At 44.8% G+C, this 20,659-nt stretch overlaps 1 protein-coding gene across 3 annotated transcripts in view; it reads left to right on the top strand.

The window, feature by feature from the left end:
- The window catches only part of cul9 (cullin 9), a gene marked incomplete at its 5' end in the record, with an annotated part of 45,970 nt that overhangs the window by 23,262 nt on the left and 2,049 nt on the right, over window positions 1–20,659 (top strand). Inside the window, 25 exons of one of the 3 annotated variants that reach the window (XM_083923080.1) lie at window positions 634–739; window positions 1,543–1,638; window positions 1,718–1,893; window positions 1,994–2,127; window positions 2,578–2,763; window positions 4,236–4,262; window positions 5,554–5,690; window positions 6,155–6,337; window positions 6,987–7,144; window positions 7,231–7,429; window positions 7,820–7,991; window positions 8,645–8,790; window positions 8,874–9,000; window positions 9,080–9,285; window positions 11,306–11,559; window positions 15,229–15,346; window positions 15,448–15,696; window positions 15,797–15,937; window positions 16,949–17,113; window positions 17,252–17,415; window positions 17,739–17,832; window positions 18,960–19,034; window positions 19,170–19,280; window positions 19,731–19,848; window positions 20,427–20,560. In XM_083923080.1, coding sequence (XP_083779206.1) covers window positions 634–739; window positions 1,543–1,638; window positions 1,718–1,893; window positions 1,994–2,127; window positions 2,578–2,763; window positions 4,236–4,262; window positions 5,554–5,690; window positions 6,155–6,337; window positions 6,987–7,144; window positions 7,231–7,429; window positions 7,820–7,991; window positions 8,645–8,790; window positions 8,874–9,000; window positions 9,080–9,285; window positions 11,306–11,559; window positions 15,229–15,346; window positions 15,448–15,696; window positions 15,797–15,937; window positions 16,949–17,113; window positions 17,252–17,415; window positions 17,739–17,832; window positions 18,960–19,034; window positions 19,170–19,280; window positions 19,731–19,848; window positions 20,427–20,560 — 3,676 coding nt within the window. Of the gene's footprint in view, window positions 1–633; window positions 740–1,542; window positions 1,639–1,717; window positions 1,894–1,993; window positions 2,128–2,577; window positions 2,764–4,232; window positions 4,263–5,553; window positions 5,691–6,154; window positions 6,338–6,986; window positions 7,145–7,230; window positions 7,430–7,819; window positions 7,992–8,644; window positions 8,791–8,873; window positions 9,001–9,079; window positions 9,286–11,305; window positions 11,560–15,228; window positions 15,347–15,447; window positions 15,697–15,796; window positions 15,938–16,948; window positions 17,114–17,251; window positions 17,416–17,738; window positions 17,833–18,959; window positions 19,035–19,169; window positions 19,281–19,730; window positions 19,849–20,426; window positions 20,561–20,659 lie in introns of all 3 variants that reach the window. The other 2 variants (XM_083923079.1, XM_083923081.1) reach the window with 2 other exon arrangements.

Below are 20,659 nucleotides of genomic sequence, written 5' to 3'. Positions count from 1 at the left end.
GTAAAATATTCACTGATTAAAAGTAAAATAAAAATAACAAAATATCAATAAAAGTACAAAGCAGGTTAAAAAATACCTAAATTAAAATTCTAAATTAAATTAAAAAATAACATAAATAAGTAAAAGTGAATTTAAAAAAAACCAACAAATTAAAAATACAAAAAAACAACAGAAATAAACAAAGACTGAATAATAATAAGGAATTAAAAAAACATGGATCAATAAAACAATAAAACCGTGAGAAAATAAATAAATAAAAATTCAAAATTTAAAAAAAACAACATAAAACTAATTAGTAAAAGTGAATTAAAAAACCTTTTAAAATAAAAAATAAAGTTATTAAAATACTAATAATATTGAATAAATTAGTAAAACCACATAAACAGGTAGAATATTGTAAAAATAAGTAGATAAAATAAATATATAAGATTCATGAGCAGAGTTGGGCTTTATTGTTACTTACTAATAATAATAATAATAACTACTTTTATTATCCTCCCAAAGCACACGTAGGCTTTAAATCACATGCACAACAACAATAAATCTTCCAAAACGTAAATACTTAATTATGCAGAATATTTAAATACACATAAAACTTGTCAAAGGTTAAAAATGCGCCTCTGTTGTGTTCAGACAACTGGCCGTCCTGGTGGCCAGCGAGGACTCCAGCTACATGCCGGCCCGGGTTCTGGTTCTGGGAGGAGACGACCCGACCAACATCAACACCGAACTGAACACAGTGAGTCTCTGACGTCTTTACCTCACGGAAGCTGCGTTTGCATCAGGGTCGGATACCCGGAACGAGGCGGGTCTATCTCTGCGGAAACGCCCCCTTTTTTTGCATGCGAGTCGCTCCAGCGTCGGTTTATTTACCCCGTGGGGAGCAGGGCCTTTTTTCTCCCCCTGAGAGAAGCCTGGTTGCGTGGCGTGCGGTAGTGCAGACGCCACAACAACATGGCGAGGTAGAGTAGACGCTTTTATCCAGTGTTGTAAAAGAACGCAGCGCACAAAATGATCTGTGCACGCGCATCTTTGCAAAGGCTTGTTAAAATTAGTGCTGCAGCGGCCGGGTTGGATTCTGACCTACGGTCCTTTGCTACACGCTCTCTCGCTCCCATTCACTCACACACACACACACACACACACACACACACACACAAGCCAACACACACTTTTACAGCGCCTGGAATTTTTTAAGGTGTTTCCTTTCATGTCACTTAAACATACGTTACCGACGGCGGTCCGCCTTAAATCAAACTGCAACTATTTCTCACTTTGAGGAAGAACTGAGCGCCACTGTGTCACTGATCAGCTGATCAGCGCCGTTCGAAACCCCTTCAGACTTATACGTCACCTACGGAGTCTCTTAAATCCCTCCGGGCCTTTGTTTGTAATGGAAACACGGCGAGTGAACGGACTTTTGAGAGGCCGTGGCCTGAAACTTAGCGAGCAGCCACATTTTGACCCGATGGAATTGCACATTAACAGACTCGTGGACTCACCTGTGATGTGTCGATGTGTGTTTTCAAACAACCTTTCCAGGTGAACGTGATTCCGTCGGCGAGTCGGGTGGTTCTCCTGGAGAACGTCAACAGGTTCTGGTCCATCATCCAGATCAGGGTCAAGAGGTGTCAGCAGGTGAGACTCTGAGCTCCACTGTGTTCCTCCTCTGACTCCACCTCTCTATCCGCTGACTGACTCCTCTTCTCTCTGACAGGGAGGTATCGACACCCGGGTCCACGGCTTCGAGGTTCTGGGCCCGAAGCCGACGTTCTGGCCCGTGTTTAAGGAGCAGCTGTGCTGTCGGACTTACCTGTTCTACAGCACCAAGGCCCACACCTGGTGTCAGGAGGTGATGGAGGACAAGACGCAGCTGCTGCAGCTCTTCAACAAGTAAATACTGCCACGGTCCTGTTAATGCTCCGATGAGAGCGCTGAAATATTAATATATACTGGAATAGAAGCGTTGATCCTGCTGCTGTGGCTCTTTCAGACTGAACAGCGCCCTGAGACACGAGCAGATGTTCGCAGATCGTTTCCTGCCAGACGCCGAGGCGGCTGAAGCTCTGGGTCGGACCTGCTGGGAGGCTCTGATCACCCCCATCGTCCACAGCATCACACTGTCAGGTACACACACACACACACCCACCCTGAGGACTAGCCAACATCTCCTTACAGTGCAGACGAGTCCTCACAGTTGCAGACGAGTCCTCACAGGTGCAGACGAGTCCTCACAGGTGCAGACGAGTCCTCACAGGTGCAGACGAGTCCTCACAGGTGCAGACGAGTCCTCACAGGTGCAGACGAGTCCTCACAGGTGCAGACGAGTCCTCACAGGTGCAGACGAGTCCTCACAGGTGCAGACGAATCCTCACAGGTGCAGACGAGTCCTCACAGGTGCAGACGACGAGTTCTCACGAGTGCAGACGACAAGTCCTCACGAGTTCAGACGAGTCCTCACGAGTGCAGAAATGATCTCACAAGTGCAGACGAGAGCTCACAAGTCCTAAACCAGGTCCTCACAAAGATAAAAATACAAGCTTACACATACACACTCTGCTCCCTGTGTTTACCCAGAATCCTCGGCTTCCAGCCCTCTGTCCTGGCTGCTGAGCGAGTACCTGCATAACGCCGAGTCGGCCCGCCGCTGTAAAAGCCGGGCGGCCATCTTTAACTCCAGAGTGAGGCGCCTCACGCACCTGCTGGTCCACGTGGACACGAGCCGGCCGGACGGAGAGGAGCTCAAACCCCCGGTCAAATCAAGTGAGTCTGGTGATCCAGTTTGATCTTTACCACACCGTTAGAACGCCACTGACCTCGCCATGTGAATATCTGACCACACAGTGACATCAGTTATCATCGGGGGATCAAAAATGAAATTGATACCAATGCTGTGATCAATTCTGCGTCGACTCTTTATCGACGGATTCCTGATCTATTTTCTGTATCAAAAACAAAATGGTTTGTAGATGAAAATTGAAAATAATTTTTACTTCGTTCTTTTTATTTTGGTTTTCCAGAGAATAGAGAGAGATAGAGATGGAGAGAGAGAAAGGGAGGAAGAGAGAGAGACGGCAAGAGAGAAAGGGAGGAAGAGAGAGAGAGACAGAGAGAGTAAGGGAGGAAGAGAGAGATGGCGGGACAGAAAGAGAGGAAGAGAGAGAGAGAGGAAGACAGAAAGAGACCGAGAGAGGAAGAGAGACCGAGGGAGGGAGAGAGACAGGGGGAGAGAGAGAAATGGATGAATAGAGAGAGATAGAGACGAAGACAAAGAGATGGAGAGAGAGGAAGAGAGAGAAAGGGAGGAAGAGAGATGGAGGGAGGGAGGTAGAGAAAGGGAGGAAGAGAGAGAAAGGGAGGAAGAGAGATGGAGGGAGGGAGGGAGGTAGAGAAAGGGAGGGAGGGAGGGAGAGAGACGGGGAGAGAGAGAAATAGATGAATAGAGAGATAGAGAATGAAGACAAAGAGATGGAGAGAGACAAAGGGAGGAAGAGATGGAGAGAGAGAAAGGGAGGGAGGGAGAGAAAGAGATGGAGAGAGAGAAAGGGAGGGAGGGAGAGAGACAGGGGGAGTGAGAGAAATAGATGAATAGAGAGAGAGATAGAGACGAAGACAAAGAGATGGAGAGAGAGGAAGGGAAGAAGAGAGAGAAAGAGATGGAGAGAGACAAAGGGAAGAAGAGAGAGAAAGAGATGGAGAGAGACAAAGGGAAGAAGAGAGAGAAAGAGATGGAGAGAGAGAGAGAAAAAAAGAAAAGATCCGGCTGTTAAGTTGTGACGTGACGCTATGATTTCCGGGTCCGAGCCTCGTATTTCTACAGCGCCGTGTTCCCGTTGTTTGAACAGATCTGAGTCTTTTAAAAAACAACGTAATCGTCATTTCACCTCCTTTCTTATGGATGAATGATGGTAATTTGAACGTGTGTTGCGTCCGACTTCACAGCCGGAGAACAAAACCGTGAGGGAAATGTTTTATTCTTTGATTTTCGGGGTAAAAAAAAGCTTTTTCCGCGCTCACAAAGTTGTTCAGCGGCGTTCATCATGTTGAGAACGGGTTTTAAAAATGAGACGCAATCTTATCAAGAGGGACTCGTGACTCCTGACTCGTGACTCGTGACTCGTGACGCGACTGTGTGAGTTTGTGCCTTGTTTCTAAAAATGTGACATAAGTATAATTTAAGAGTCTGCAGCATTTAAGAGTGTCGATGTTTAAAGAGTGTATTTTGTTTTCAGAAGGTCTCAACCGAAGCAAAGAGCTGAAGAGTAAGTAACAGCTGAGTTTGGAGGCCATTTTGTTTGTTTACACTCTGTTCTGTAACATTTCATACGTCCAAATGAGGACAGGAAGTCGTTGTCGCATCACCCCCCCCCACCCCCACCCACCGTCCATCTTTCTACTTCCTGTTTGAGCGATGCTTCCCTCACATGATCTGCTGACGTTAAAGTAGTTTGTTATTTTACACAAAGACCGTGAAGTCTTTAAAAACACATATTTATATAAATATCACTGCATTTATAGAGTCTGAGGATCAAATCACGGTGAACCAAGTGGACATTTGTCCAAAGTGCTTCTGTTAGTCTGCACGCAAAGCCCAGTGCAGATCAAGACGGAGAGAGAGAAAGGGAGGGAGGGAGAGAAAGAGACGGAGAGAGGGCGGGAGGGAGACATGGAAAGATAGAGAGAGAGACGAAGACAGAAAGAGAGAGAGAGAGAGAGAAGGGAGGAAGAGAGAGAAAGGGAGGGAGATGGAGAGAAAGAGAGGGAGAGAGACAGAGATAAAGAGATGGAGGGAGGTAGAGAAGGAGAAAGGGAGAGAGAGAAAGACAGGGAGAGAGAGAAATAGACGGATAGAGAGAGACGAAGACGGAGAGAAAGGGAGAGAGACGAAGACAGAGAGAGGAAGAGAAAGAGACAGAGGGGGAGAGGACGGGAGGGAGAGAGAGAGACGAAGACAGAAAGAGAGAGAGAGAGAGGGAGAGAGAAAAAGATGAAGAGAGAGGGAGGGTCGAGCGAGCAATACAATGAATAAGGAGAGCGAGCGCAGTAATCCAGAACAAAGCAGTGAATCAGGGAAATAAAAAGTATTTTCTCTGTTTCTCATTTATATTTTAAAATGCTTCAAATGAGATCCAGCTACGAAAACGAGCCTGAAAAGTTGTTATTCATATTTAAGAAGGCTTCCTCCAGCAGGGGGCGTCGGCGGACACTTCTCCTCCTCGTCCGAACTCACTGAAACATTCAGCCTCCTTCAAACAAACAAACTCATCAGGACGCGTTTACGCTCCATCCTTTGCTTTCTGTTTTGGACTGCTCTTGTTTAGTCTTTTACTTTGAAAGCCGACTTCCTGTTCCCATCGTAGTCGTGACACTGATGTGGTTTCTTTTCAGATGGAAAAGAACAGAAGCACTGCTTTATTTATTTATTTTTAATTTTTTTATCTTTTTACGTTTCTGGCTGCAGTTTTCATTTTCTGTTTCTCTTTTTTTTGCTATGATTTTTAATTTCATCACTGACTTTATTCTGAAAATCAATTACTTTCCTGTGTCTTCCAGACGGTAAAGACGGTAAAAACAAAGAAACGGCCGCCGCTTCTTCGTCCTCTTCCTCCTCCTCGTCGAAGCCCAAAGTGAAGAGCAGCAGCAGCATCGCAGGCATCGCCCTCTGCTGGCAGGGGGTGGTACAGCGCCAGGTAACACGCTTTCACAGGTTACGGTGTTTAAAAAGAAAACTTTAAAAATGCAACTTTAATGCACCAGACTGTTTTAATTGAATTGTTTGGAGAGAAAGAAAGAAAGAGGGAGGGAGAGAGAGGGAGAGAGAGAGAAAGAGATGGAGGGAGAGAAAGGGAGGGAGAGAGGGAGGAAGAAATAGACAGACAGAGAGAGACGAAGACAGAAAGAGACGGAGAGAAAGGGAGGAAGATGGAGAGAGAGAAAGAGATGGAGGTAGAGAAAGGTAGGGAGGTAGAGAAAGAGACGGAGAGAGGGAGAGAAAGGGAGGGAGGAAGAGAGATGGAGAGAGAGAGAGAGAGAGAGAGAGAGAGAGACAGAGAGAAAGGGCAAAATCTGGTTCAGACACTTTCTGGTGAATCCTGATGATTTTGGTGACGCCCCCCCCCCCCCTCCCTCCTCCCTCCTCCCTCCGTCTCCTCAGGTGAAGAAGTTCCTGGAGTCCAGCTGCAGCCTGCCGGACTTCGTGGAGCGTTACCGGACTCTGTACCTGCGGCTGAAGAACGCCATGGAGGAGCTGTTTGGACAGCAGACCGCCTTCGTCCTCGCCCTCCGTCACGGCTTCTCCGCCGCGCTGCTGCAGCTCTCCATCCTCAGAGCCATGCACGTGAGTCTGGATTAACGGTGCATTCAGGTGCTCCTGGGATGTTTTCATTTCCAGTCAGAAAGTTGTCATTCTACGCGGACGTCAACTAACAGTTAGAACCTGGTTGATGTGCATTACGTGAATTAATAAAACACTTATCACCATCAGCCCAATATTTACTTTTGTCCGCCATGTTTCCCCATTCAAGGCGCCCTCCCACTGTGCCTCCGTCCCGTGCCCCGTGCTTTAGGGTCCTTGTCCCCCCCTCCAGGCCCGTTTGTACTCACACTACCTGGGCCTCGGAGAATGCTTCTTGCTGCAGAGAGGATTAATGGATGAGTCGATCAACAGAAAAGACACTATTTTGATCGTTATTTGTCATTTTCTGGCATGAATTCATCAAATTTTCTGGTTCCTTCACAAATGTGACGATTTGCCCTTTTTATTTGTCTTATGCGATAATGAACTGAATCCCATTCATTTTTGGACTTTTCATCGGACAAAACTCAACGTTCGGAGTCGCTACTTTCCAATTTTCTGACCATTTATTGAGAAAAGAATCTGCAGATTAATATACAATCAACATACTGGAAGTATATGACTTTGTTTGACTCATATCAAAGTTTAAATCAGGTGAAACTGAACGGTGTGATGACGGTGTGTTGTGCAGGTGAGCGAGCGCTTCGCTCAGTACATCGACCAGATGATCCAGGCGAGCGGAGTGGCGTCGGGCAGCATGGAGACTCTGGAGCGGCTGCAGCAGTTCCTGGAGCCGATGCTCTTCCTGTCGGGCCTGGAGCTCGCCAACACCTTCGAGCACTTCTACAGGTCTGGACGCCACAACGCCAACGCGGCTGACCGACCACAGACGGTCTGAACGGGACACACTCACCTCTCTCTCTCTGTCTCTGCAGATACTACCTGGGCGACCGGCTGCTGGCTCAGGGGAACGTGTGGTTGGAGACCGCCGTGATCGATCAGATCGGCAGCTGCTTCCCGAGTCGTTTCCCTCAGCAGATGCTGAAGAACCTGAGCGAGTCGGCTGAGCTGCAGCAGGAGTTTCACTTGTACCGCCTGCAGCAGCTGGACCGGTGCCTGCAGGAGCACGACCAGGTCGGCAGAAGAGACACCAAACCTTCTCTTTGATCACGCTGTCGTGGTTTAAACTGTCAGTCAAAAGCAACTGGACTTGGTTATTTGTCTAAGGGGACCAGTCCCAGCCTGGTCTGGGTCCAGTCCCAGCCTGGTCCCGGTCCTGGTCCTGGTCCAGTCCCAGCCTGGTCCTGGTCCTGGTCCAGTCCTGGTCCTGGTCAGATGCGTACATGAACTGATGAAGCCTCTTGGATGAGAGGTGAAACGTCTTCCTAGACAAATAACCAAGTCCAGTTGCTTTTGACTGAAATTGCTTCGAGGATAACGACGACCTGGACACGAGAACATTCACAGGCTCGTAGTTTAAAGGTGTGACTTTGACGCAGTTTGTCCTCTCTGCTGTTGCCGTAGATGATGGAGGATGAGTGGGCGGAGTCAGATGAGGAGGCGGACATCCAGGTTCTAGTTCTGTCCCCGCGCTGCTGGGCCGTGTCCTCGCTCTGCTTCCTGGACGAACCCGCTAAACATTTCCCAGCCGAACTCTGCTCCTACCTGAACCAGTTCACCCAGTTCTACACTCACAGTCAGTCTACACTTATTTTACAGTTGTAACCAAGCTCAAGTAAGACGTGAAACAAACTTTATATATCAGGAGGGATTCTTTTTTTTTTAATCCACTGAGCTCTTTCGCAGAAATGGTTGGTCATTGTTTGTGTTATTGTTGCTCGTGCACGGGAATTATCATTTGTTCTTTCAACATCAGGTTGTATTAATGTGATACCTAGTGTCTTGAATGTTCTGTCAGTCGTCTGGTTTCCCCTTTTGAATGAAGAATTCAGACTACCGCCACCAGACACAACCGCTTTGATGTGAGGTCGGTGTCTCTGGGCTTGATGTGAAGCGGCGGAATCTCTTTATAAGCATGCTTCATTACCACAAACTCTCTGAAGTCAAGTTTATTTGTTTGCATGTTTCCTCATTTAAATACCGTATTCTCCTGAATATAAGACTTTTTCCCCTGGAAATTGGTCTGAAAAGGAGGAATAATCTATTCTATTAAGAATACATTATGTGGTAACAGCACAGGAGAACTGAGACGCTGTTTGTTTGCAGTGCAGTTCGAGCTACATTTCACCCTTTTTTGGTGCCACTCTGACTCCGGACAGATGATGTCTGAGTGTCAACAGTCTCTCACTCTCTTTCCTTGTTGTTTCTGTTCCCGTGTGTCTCCATCAGGTCAGTCCATGTACGGTCTGAGTCACTCGAAGCCTCGCCGGCTGCAGTGGACGTGGCTCGGTCACGCTGAGCTGCAGTTCGGCTGCTGGACGCTGCACGTCTCCACGCTGCAGATGTTCATCCTGCTGCAGCTCAACAGCCACGAGGTCATAATTGATACATTGGGTTTTAAAATCGTCTCGTTCTGTGATGCGTTCACTGACCGTGGGCTCTCTGTGCGTCTCTGCAGGAGGTTCGAGTGGACGCTCTGCTGCAGGCGACCGGCCTGTCAGCGGCCGTCCTGTTGCACGCTCTGCTGCCGCTCATCAGCGAGGGAGGACCGCTGACCTGCAGCACGCCGGAGGATCCCAGCCAGGGTACGACACGACGTCCTCTAAACACACTCACACATCCTCCTCCTCCTCCCCCTTGACTCACCCCTCCGTCTGCTCTCAGGTGTGCTGATGTTGAACCAGCAGGTGGCGTCTCGCAGCCTGGACGGCGTCCCCGCGTCCATCCAGCTGCTGCCCAGACAGACGTACCTAAACGTGGACGAGGACGCCACCGGCACGCTGGAGAGGAAGAGGAACTACATCTACTGTCTGATCGTCCACATCATGAAGAAGGAGAAGGAGATGCACATCGACAACCTTGTCTTCAAGGTCAGAGGTCACGAGAGTCACGGCTCTGAGGCCACGCCCACACTGATCCAGACACGCCTTTAAATAACCACAATCAGGGTTCCTACACACTAAAAAGTAGGGAATATAGTTTAATGTGTTGTTTCGCTTTCTAAAATAAAACATATTAACATTAGGGCCGGGCCTTTAACGCGTTAGTTACGATTTATTAATTACAGAAAAAGTACTGCGACATAAAAATAACGCAATTAATCTCAATTCATTTTTGCAAAGTGCGGAACGTTGCTCATTGAACAAGTTCCCGTCCGGCCCGTAATACTGACGCACAGGACGCAACACGAGAGAAATGAAACCGATGAGAAGCGAGAGGATGAGTTGTTACAGCTAACGTTAGCACAGACAACACTGAACACGCTGCAGCTAACGTTAGCACAGACAACACTGAACACACTGCAGCTAACGTTAGCACAGACAACACTGAACACGCAGCAGCTAACGTTAGCACAGACAACACTGAACACGCTGCAGCTAACGTTGGCACAGACAACACTGAACACGCTGCAGCTAACGTTGGCACAGACAACACTGAACACGCTGCAGCTAACGTTGGCACAGACAACACTGAACACGCTGCAGCTAACGTTAGCACAGACAACGCTGAACACGCTGCAGCTAACGTTAGCACAGACAATGCTGAACACGCTGCAGCTAACGTTAGCACAGACAGCGCTGAACACACTGCAGCTAACGTTAGCACGGACAACACTGAACACGCTGCAGCTAACGTTAGCACAGACAATGCTGAACACGCTGCAGCTAACGTTAGCACAGACAGCGCTGAACACACTGCAGCTAACGTTAGCACAGACAACGCTGAACACACAGCAGCTAACGTTAGCACAGACAACGCTGAACACACTGCAGCTAACGTTAGCACAGACAACGCTGAACACACTGCAGCTAACGTTAGCACTGACAACGCTGAACACACAGCAGCTAACGTTAGCACAGACAGCGCTGAACACACTGCAGCTAACGTTAGCACAGACAACGCTGAACACACTGCAGCTAACGTTAGCACAGACAACACTTAGACAACGGATATTCTAAATATTTCTGCAGTGTTAGGTTTCCACTTTCTCTTGAATATACCTGAACTAAGCTCTGTTTTAATTTTATAAACCAAAACAAATGTGTTTTAAGAGGCAAAAGTTTACAAAAAGTTAGCGCTCACTGATTAAAATAAACACATTTTTCAGTTTAAACCCATTTTTGTGTCGATTCATTAATTAAGTCATAAACCATTTGTGTCAAATATTGAATTAATTAATTACAAAGCCTCTAATTCATTAGATACATTGTTTTAATCGTGTCCCAACTTTAATTAATATTATTAACACAACACAGTCAATCAAGCTGCTGTAGAATAGTTGTGTTACCATGGTTACCGTTCGCCGTGCGACCGCTTATCTCATTTATTTACTCTTTCCCATACGTTTCGTCGACATTTTATATAGGATTCATTTTTATTTCTCATTATTTTATGTATTTCCAGTCTGTTTACTCCGTCTAACGCCGCTGAAGCACAGACTCGTGTTTTCTCCTGTAGTTCCTGGTTAAACGTCCGTCTCTTCTGTTCCCGTCTGTAGTTTTAAAGGTTCAGTTTTTAATTTAATAATAAAATAAAATGCTGAAGTGCGTTAAACATGTCTCACTTTGGAGTTCATTCACTTATATGAGCTTCAAATGTATGAAAATGTCCTGTAACTTAGCGACATAATGGCAAACACAGTCAGAATTTAACACATGAGATAAAAGTTGGATTTTAAAACCGTTTATTTACATAATAAGTGTCTAAAAATCTGTGTTTAGATGTTTAATATTGACGGAAAAATCCTCTGAGAAGTCTGAAAAATTAGAAATGTGAAAAAAGTGTAGGAACCCTGTAATTCACATTAAGAAGCACTGAAACGATGCATGTGTAATAATGTGGATCATCAGGACGTCCTAACGCGTCTCTGGTCTCGCCGGTCCCCTCCAGGTTCTGGACTCGTGTCAGAAACAGGAAGCGTCTCGCTCTCCGGGCGCCGGGCGCTTCAGCTGCAGCACCAGCGACGTGCTCTCCTGCATCATGCACGTCATCAGCAAAGGCTGCGTGCGTCGCAACGAGGAGAACCCGCACATCATGGAGTTCCTGCCGGAGGACCCGTCCACGCCGCAGAAAGGCCAGGCCCAGTTCTCCTTCAGCCGCGCCGAGATCCGGAAGGACGCCGCGGACTGCACGGCCGACATCAGGTGCGACTTCTGACCTCTGGCGCACACGGTCTGTCCGCGTTCTTTACACTTTAGCTCGAGAAGAAGCTTCCTGTTTGTCTTTCGCTCACTCATCAAACTCTGTAAGGACGTGTCCCGACGGTGATCCGAGAGTTCAAACGCTCGCCGGAACCATTCGACATCAGTGCCAAACTTTAACCACGTGGCGAGGCTTTTTGCACATCTCGTGTCACCGTCTGGACGCGACCACTTCGTGCGAGCATCATCATCATCATCGTCCTCCTCCTCCTCTCCTGTTGTGTTGGGTTTTTAAAGGACAGTGGCGTGGTTTCTCCTCGTGTTTTACACCCTGTGACCACGCGTCTGTTCAGGTTTCACTCATCTTTACCCTCTGGAGTTAAACATTTATAAAACTACAAACATAATCAAATAACTGACTGGATAAATAAAGTAATATACATTTATATAAATATATATAAATATATATAAATGTGCCAATATTCAAGATAACTGAAGGTTTTGATTAACTGGTAAAATGTGACGTGTTTTATTCATTTACCTTTATTTAGTTGCATTTATATGTTATTAAAATATTATTATTATTATTATTAGAGCAGAGCTATAATTATTTATTTTATTCTGCATTTGATTTACTTTCCTGTTTAATTTTTTCCTTTTTATTTGTGGATTTATTTCCTTATTTTTTATTTATTTCAAATACATTTAAAAGTTTAGAGTCATTCATTAAAAAAATATTTATTTATGTACTAAAGAAAATACATGAATAAATAAATAAATACGTTACAAATAAAACATTTTAAATAAAAGATAAAATGTATATAAATTAATAAATAAATAAATACGTCACAAATAATACATTTTAAATAAAAATGTAATTTCTATAAATTAATAAATAAATTAATAAATACGTTACAAAATAATACATTTTAAATACAAAATAAAATGTATATAAATTAATAAATAAATAAGAGGAAAGGAAAATAAATAAAGAAGCCATTTAAACCAGAAATATCAATTTATGTCACATTTTATCAATGAATTAATGCCTTCATTTATTTCTATTTATCAAGTTATTTATTTATTTATGCATTTGTTTTTTATTTTGTTGATTCCTCTTTAAGTCTAATGCTTCATTTCACAGCTCTGTCATTTCTGGTTAATTCACCTTAAAAACACCTGATTTGTTGAATATATAGAAAGAAAAGCTCTTTATTAACAATAATAATCATTATTTATTTACTGTTTTCACACACACGTGCATCCTCGCTCCCTTCAGGCAGATTTTATGATTTTTAAATGTTTAAATTGACTTAAAGACTCTGTGTTACGTGATTAATCATCCAAATTAATGAACACTGTCTCCGCTTTGGTCGTTGTCGTGGAAACGGAGCCGTGTTGCTTCGACGCTGTCCGTTAAAAACAGATCTGAGTTCAGTTCTTCGGCTTTTTCACACGTTAAAAACAAAACAAACGTCCTGTAATTCCTCCGAAAACAGACAAAATGTAAAATGTTTAATTTTCTACAAGGAAATAAAGAAACGGTTCAAACTTTGCTTGTTTCATTTTGACTCTTTTTTTGAAATAATTCAGATTTTAATTGATTGATTTGAGTGTAATTTGTATTAAAAGGCGTCAAAATTCTGATCTAAATCAAATAAATGTTGAATGGAAAATGTTCTGCAGCTCAGTTTGATCAAAAGAAACTTAAGTCATAAAAGTATTAATATTAAATTACTGTTATGGTGCTAAGAAAGAGTTTTAAATGAACTTTTTAAATCAATTTTAATGATGAAATACAAATTATGGATTAGAATAAGAACATTTATGTGAAGTTTTTAGTGTCAAACGTTATTTTAGGACACTTTACACGTAGAGCAGATGTTTGAATAATATGTAAATTACAATTAAAAGTGTTTTTTTAAGTGTTTTACGTTATAAAACATTAAACATGGAGACGTGTCTTAGATCAAACTCATATTCATATTATATCTCCACTGTTTTACGTCAGTATTTGGTGGAAATAAGCGACAAAACGTGCAAAAATGTAACTTAATTTAATTAAATAACATCACAACGTGACCTAAACACCTTTTTTTAGACTGTTTGACCAACGAGACGTTTGTGTGATGATCAAATGTTTTAAAAAGTGACGTTTTCTAGTTTGAACGTTATTTCTCATAATTATAACTATATATATATATATATATTCTATAACTTTGACATTTTAAAACCTTATAGTTTTACTTTTGTTTCGTTCATTTTGCAGCCAAACAGATTTGAGTGCAAAACGATCGACACAGCAATAAAAAATAAAATACAGTCGTGATTTTAAAAATGTATCAAAGGTTTTTTTGTAAATCCCCAAAAAATTCCCTTTTTGAATCAAAATTTTAGTTTGCATTTGCGTTAAATGTTGTGGATGCAACCTGCAGTTAATTAACTAAAGTGACCATCAAACGTTTCTCAAAAGTGACGTATTCTGACTTTAATTATGAATTAATTTGAATTTTTTTGTTTGTGAATCAAATTTTTTTGGTGCTTTTGAATCCAGAAAGTTTGTTTTCTGCACAGACTGTTTAAAAAAACGGACGTAGCGTCTCCGTCGAGGTCCGTTCTCTCTACTTGATCCAATCGTCCTCGCCTACTGGAGTCGTGTTCGCTCGCGCGTGCATCACAAACTCTGATCTACAGGATCTTCACCACGAGCGTCTCCAGGGTTTTTACAGAGAACGCTTCGGAAAAGATCAAAGATCCAGAGAGCGACAGTTCTGATGATGCTGAGGGCAGAGGAGAACACACACACAGGGGAGAGCTGCTCCTCCTCCTGTCTTCCTCTTCTCCCTATTCTTCTTCCTCTTGTCTTCTTCCTCCTCCTCCTCTTCATCCTCTTGTCCTCCTCCTCTTCTTCTCTTCTTCTTCTTCCTCTTGTCTTCTTCCTCCTCCTCCTCTTCTTCCCCCTTTTCTTCCTCCTATTCTCCTCCTCTTCTCCTCCCCCTCTTCCTCCTTCTCCTCCTCCTCATCTTCTTCTTCCTCTTGTCTTCCTCTTGTCTTCTTCCTCCTCCTCCTCTTCTTCCTCTTGTCCTCCTCCTCTTCCCCCTCCTCCTCCTCTTCTTCCCCCTCCCCACCCCCCCTCCCCCTCCTTCTCCTCTTCCCCCTCTTCTTCCCCTCCTCCTCCTCTTCTTCCTCTTCCTTCTCCTCCTCCTCTTCTTCCACTTCCTCCTCTTCCCCCTCCTCCTCCTCTTCCCCCTCCTCCTCCTCTTCCTCATCTTCTTCTTCCTCTTCCTCTTCCTTTTCCTTTTCCTCCTTCTCCTCCTCCTCCTCTTCTTCAGACTGGTTGGAGCTGATAGAAAGGAACAGTAACTTAAATATCCACTGGTTCCAACAGAGGAATGCAGAAGAGCGTCTGTGAACACACAACACCACCGACTTTCTAGCACAATAACAATAAAATCAAATTTAATGTGATGAACAAGTGCAATAATAGGTTTTCTGAACACTGAGGATTGTTCTGTGTATAAATATGAACTTAACCACGACTGTTAAGTGCTGGAAAACCATTTAAACGCACCTTTAAGTGCTTGAATTTGACTTTGGAAAAGCTGCAGGAACCCTGAAAACGCCACAAATTAAAACAACTACACACTGAATATGATCCTGTGTGTGTTGCAGTCTGATGTCGGCGCCGCGGCGGTTCGAGGACGGCGTTCTCGACTCGGTCCTCTTCTCGATGGGTCGCACGATGACGCAGGAGGAAGTCCGTCAGCTGATGCAGAGGACCGTCCAACAGGTCCATAAAGTTTCATTTGAATCCAGTCGTTCTTTAATTCACCATTAGCAGGAAAATCTCTCTCCTCGCCGCTGACGCCGTTCCCCTCTCTGCCCGCTCAGGTGTCCGGGACGCTGAGTCTGGACCTGGACCGGGCCGAACACTTCCTGGTTCACTGTAAGTGGAACATGGACCTGGTGGTGCAGCGGTACACGGACGACCCCGACGCCCTCATCATGGCCGCCGGGCTCAAGTCGCACAACCCTCATCCGCCGCCGAGCCCCGTCTCCACCTGCCCCGTCTGCCTGAGCCCCCGCGCCATCGCCACGGAGCCGGTCCCCTCGCTGAGCTGCACGCACTACTGCTGCAAGGTGAGAATCAACACGTCGACTGTGTTTGTTGTTGTTGTTGTTGTTGTTGTTGTTGTTGTTGTTGTTTACCGGTTGTCGGTTGTGTGTTTCGGCGCCGCAGTCGTGCTGGCAGGAGTACCTGACGGCGAGGATCGAGCAGAACCTGGTGATGAACTGTAACTGTCCCATCACCGACTGCCAGGCTCAGCCCACCTCGCTCTTCTTCCTCAGCATCCTCACCGACAAGGACACCGTCGCCAAGGTAACCGAGCGCGCCGTGTTGCCGCGACGACTGACGTCACTGAGCGAAAAAACAAACAAACAAACGGGAAAAACTTTCGGTCGAGAGGTTTTTTTCACCTGCTGATGATTTACACCGCTCTCTCCTTCTTCCTCTCCTCTTCCATCTCTTCCTCCTCATTCTCTCTCTCTTCCTCATTCTCTCTCTCCTCCTCTTCCTCTTACTCTGTCTCCACCTCTTCTTCCTCCCTCTCTTCTTCTTCTCCTTATCACTCTCTTCGCCTCCTCTTCCTCTTCATCCTCTCTCTTCTTCTCCTCTACTTCTCTTTCTTCTTCTACTCCTCCTCTGTCTGTCTCTCTCTCCCCTTTCTCCTCCTCCTCTTCCTCTCACTCTCTTCTTCCTCTTCATCCTCTTTTCTCCTTACTCTTCTTCTCCACTTCTTACTCTCTCTCTTCTTCTACTCCTCTTCTGTCTGGCTCTCTCTCTCCCTCTCCCCCTTTCATCCCCTCCTCTTTCTCCTTCTCTTCATCCTCATTCTCTCTCTTCTCCTCCTCTTCCTCTCCTACTCTCTTCTTTCTCTTCTTCTTCCTCTTCATCCTCTCTTCTCCTTTCTCTTCTTGTCTACCTCTTACTCTCTCTCTTCTCTTCCTCTCTCTCCTCCTCTTCATCCTTAATACCTCCCTCCTTCTCTTCCTCTCACTCTTCTTCTCCTTCTTCTCCTTTCTCTTCTAATCCTCCTCCCTCTGTCTGTGTGTCTGTCTCTTCCTCTCACACTCTCTTCTCTCTCTTCTTCTTCTCCTCCTCCTCCTCCTCTTCCTCCCTCTCTCGCTCCTTCTCCTCTTACCCTTTCTCCGCCTCTTCTTCCTCCCTCTGTCTCTCTCTTCTCCTCCTCCTCCCTCCTCCTCCTCTTCCTCCCTCTCTCGCTCCTTCTACTCTTACTCTTTCTCCTCCTCTTCCTTCTCCCTCCCTCTCTCTCCTCCCCTCTCTTCTCCTCCTCCTCCCTCCTCCTCCCTTCCCTCTCTCCCCCCTCAGTATGAGAGTGCCTTGCTCAGAGGTTACGTCGAGTGCTGTTCCAACCTGACGTGGTGCACCAACCCTCAGGGCTGTGACCAGATCCTCTGTAAGGAGAACATGGGCAGCATGGGGACCTGCTCCAAGTGCTGCTGGTCCTCCTGCTTCAGCTGCAACTTCCCCGAGGTCTCACACACACACACACACACACACACACACACACACACACACACACACACACACACACACACACACACACACACACACACACACACACACACACACACAGCCACCTTCCTTATTTCCTTTTTTCCTCGCTGACAGGCGCACTACCCAGCCAGCTGCAGCCACATGTCTCAGTGGATGGATGACGGAGGCTACTATGAAGGGATGAACATGGAGGCGCAGAGCAAACACCTCGCCATGCTCATCTCCAAACGCTGCCCCAGCTGCCAGGCTCAGATCGAGAAGAACGAGGGCTGCCTGCAGTACGTACAGCGTAACACCCGATGATGATGATGATGATGGTGATGATGATGATGATGATGATGATGGTGGTGGTGGTGGTGGTGGTGATGATGATGATGATGATGATGATGATGATGATGATGATGATGATGATGATGATGATGATGATGATGATGATGATGATGATGATGATGATGATGATGATGATGATGATGATGATGATGATGATGATGATGGTGGTGGTGGTGGTGGTGGTGGTGGTGGTGGTGGTGGTGGTGGTGCTGATGGTGATGGTGGTGCTGACGGTGGTGATGGTGACGGTGGTTTATCCCTCTGTCCTCAGTATGACCTGTGCCAAGTGTAACCACGGCTTCTGCTGGCGGTGTCTGAAACCCTGGAAACCAACGCACAAAGATTACTACAACTGCTCCGCCATGGTGGGTTCACACGCCGTCACATCCGTCCAATCAGAGCGCTTCTTTCATATAGAATAGAATAGAATAGCCTTTATTGTCATTGCATTTGCATACAACGAAATTCGAGTGCTACTCCCCCTTGGTACATTTTTAGCAAAAATAATATATAATTAAACAATAAGCAAAGTATAATATAAGCAATAAACACACAATATAGTATAAACAATATAATAATGTGAACGGTATAAACAGATGGGAACAGTATAAACAGATGGGTGGAGAACAGAAACTATACTAAAATAAAATATGTATATTTAGGGTGGAACATGTTATTATTGCACAAGAGTTTTAAAGTGGCTTTTTTAGGTTTAAAGTGACTTTGTTAAGTATAGATATATATATAAACACGGACGTTATCTTAGTGTCTGAGGCCCCCCCCCCACTCTGTCTACACAGGAACAAGACACACAAGAGAGTCGAGTGTTAGTCGTTTTATGTCTTTGTAATTGTTTTGCATCTGTTTTTAGTCCTTTAGCATCTTTTTGTGGTGGTTTTGCATCTTTTTTTAGTAATTTTGCATCTTTTTGTGGTAGTTTTGCATCTATTTTTAGTCATTTAGCATCTTTTTGTGGTGGTTTTGCATCTTTTTTTAGTAATTTTGCATCTTTTTGTGGTGGTTTTGCATCTTTTTTGGTAATTTTGCATCTTTTGTGGTGGTTTTGCATCTTTTTTTAGTCATTTTGCATCTTTTTGCCGTGGTTTTGCATCTATTTGTGGTGTTTTGCATTCCTATAGTAACTTTTTGTCTCTTTGTGGTCATTTTTGGTTATCTTGTTTACATGTCGACAGCAATCATCTTCCAACATGTATAAAGTGTTTAAATCTCTGAATTTACATTATAATAATTTGCAGTTATCATATTTTTACTATACTGTATTTTATTGTTCAAACAAGCACGAAAACTTTACCTCTCTTTAAAAAACAGAAATTACAAAAGCAAAAACAAGCTGAATAAAATCTTCAACCCACAAAAAAAAACGTATCAAATCAAGAGAGAACAAATGAGTTTTGTTTAAAGGTGTGACTGACGCTGGGCTTCACGTTCATTAATAACTGAGTGTCATGTGTTTGACTTGTTGTTGTTGCAGGAGAGTAAAGCAGCGCGGCAGGAAAAGAAGTTTCAGGATTATAACGAGCGATGCACCTTCCACCACCAGGCCAAGGTACCACAGCTGCACTCTCTGATGTGTTTGTGATTATTATTATTATTATTATTATTATTATTATAGGGATTAAAAAGAACAGGTGAAAGGTCTGAGAGTCAACAGCAGCTGCTTCCTTGTCTCTTGCTTTTTCAGGATTTTGCGATCAACCTGGAGAACAAAGTGTCGTCCATTAATGAGGCTCTGCAGATGAAGTCTTTGACCTTTGTCATCGACGCCTGTAAAGTCCTCGCTCAGGCTCGCAAGGTAACGCCACCACCACCACCACCACCACCATCATCATCACCACCATCATCATCACCACCACCACCATCATCATCACCATCACCATCACCATCATCGTCAGACCGAGGCCCTCTGCTGTCTGGATCCAGCTGTTCAGTTGTGACGTAACGCCCTTTCAAAATATGATTTCCAGGTCCAAGCCTCATATTTCAGCGCTGCAGTGCCGTGTTCCTCGTTGTTTGAACAGATCTGAGTTTTAAAAAAACAACGTAATTGACATTTTAACTCTTTCTTATGGACGTAAAAGACGTCTAACTGATCAAAGAGGTGATCGTAATTGTTCACGTGTTTGGTCGTTGTGCCTGTTTTGTTTCAATGGAGCGTTTGGACCCGGAAATCTTATTTTGAAAGGGTGTTACGTCAGACTGAACAGCTGGACTGTGTTTAATGTGCCCTGCTCCCTGTCTGCAGGTGCTGGCCTACTCCTGCGTCTACAGCTACTACAACCAGGAGACGGAGAAGATGGACGTGATGGAGCAGCAGACGGAGGCTCTGGACCTGCACACCAACGCGATGCAGATCCTGCTGGGTGAGACTCATATCCCCATTATTATTATTATTCCTATTTTTATTATTATTATCATAAACACAGGGTTCGTATGGGTTCGTATTCAAGCACTTTTCAATCCTTGAAAACACTTGAATTATAGTGTGGTGTTTTTTTAAAGTTTGTAAAGTGCTTATTCGGCGTAAACTGCCTAAAATGTTCGGTTCTATGATGAAGGCATTTACGATCTAACAGAGAAAATAATATCTGCATATATCAGACTTAAGAACAAAGTTTTTTACATGAAAAATAACTTTTGCTGATGAAGAGTTGATCAGAATAGTTGGTGATTATATTTCTGTGGAGTCTTCCGTCTGTAGAAAGCTGTCTCCAAACATCATGTTGGTTTGTTTATAGGACAATAACATCTCATTTAATGTGCAATTATAGGTTTACTGAGTGTTCTGTATACATATATGGAGTTCACCACGGCTGTAAGGGGCTGGAGAAGCATGAAAACGCACCTTAAAATGCTTGAAAAGGTGCAGGAACCCTGTAAACGGTGTCTGCTGGCTGAGCTGGTCTCACAGGTGTTGACTGGCGTGTGTGTGTGTCCCCAGAGGAGACGCTGCTGCAGTGCACCGACCTCGCCTCGTGTGTCCGGCTCCTGAAACCAGAACACCTCAACACGGGACTGGAACTGATCCGACGCATCCAAGAGCGTCTGCTGGCCATCCTGCAGCACTCCACCCAGGTAACCCGCCCGAAGAACGGATGAAACATCCTCGTACCCGCTTCTCTAGAGCAGGTGTCTCAAACTGATCCAGTAAAGAACCGCTATGACTGCAGGTTT

This window comes from Echiichthys vipera (genome assembly GCF_963691815.1).
Source record: "Echiichthys vipera genome assembly, chromosome: 11".
NCBI classification, from domain to species: domain Eukaryota; kingdom Metazoa; phylum Chordata; class Actinopteri; order Perciformes; family Trachinidae; genus Echiichthys; species Echiichthys vipera.
The sequence above is the reverse complement of the archived record's forward strand: the minus strand, read 5'-3'. Positions and strand labels throughout refer to the sequence as shown.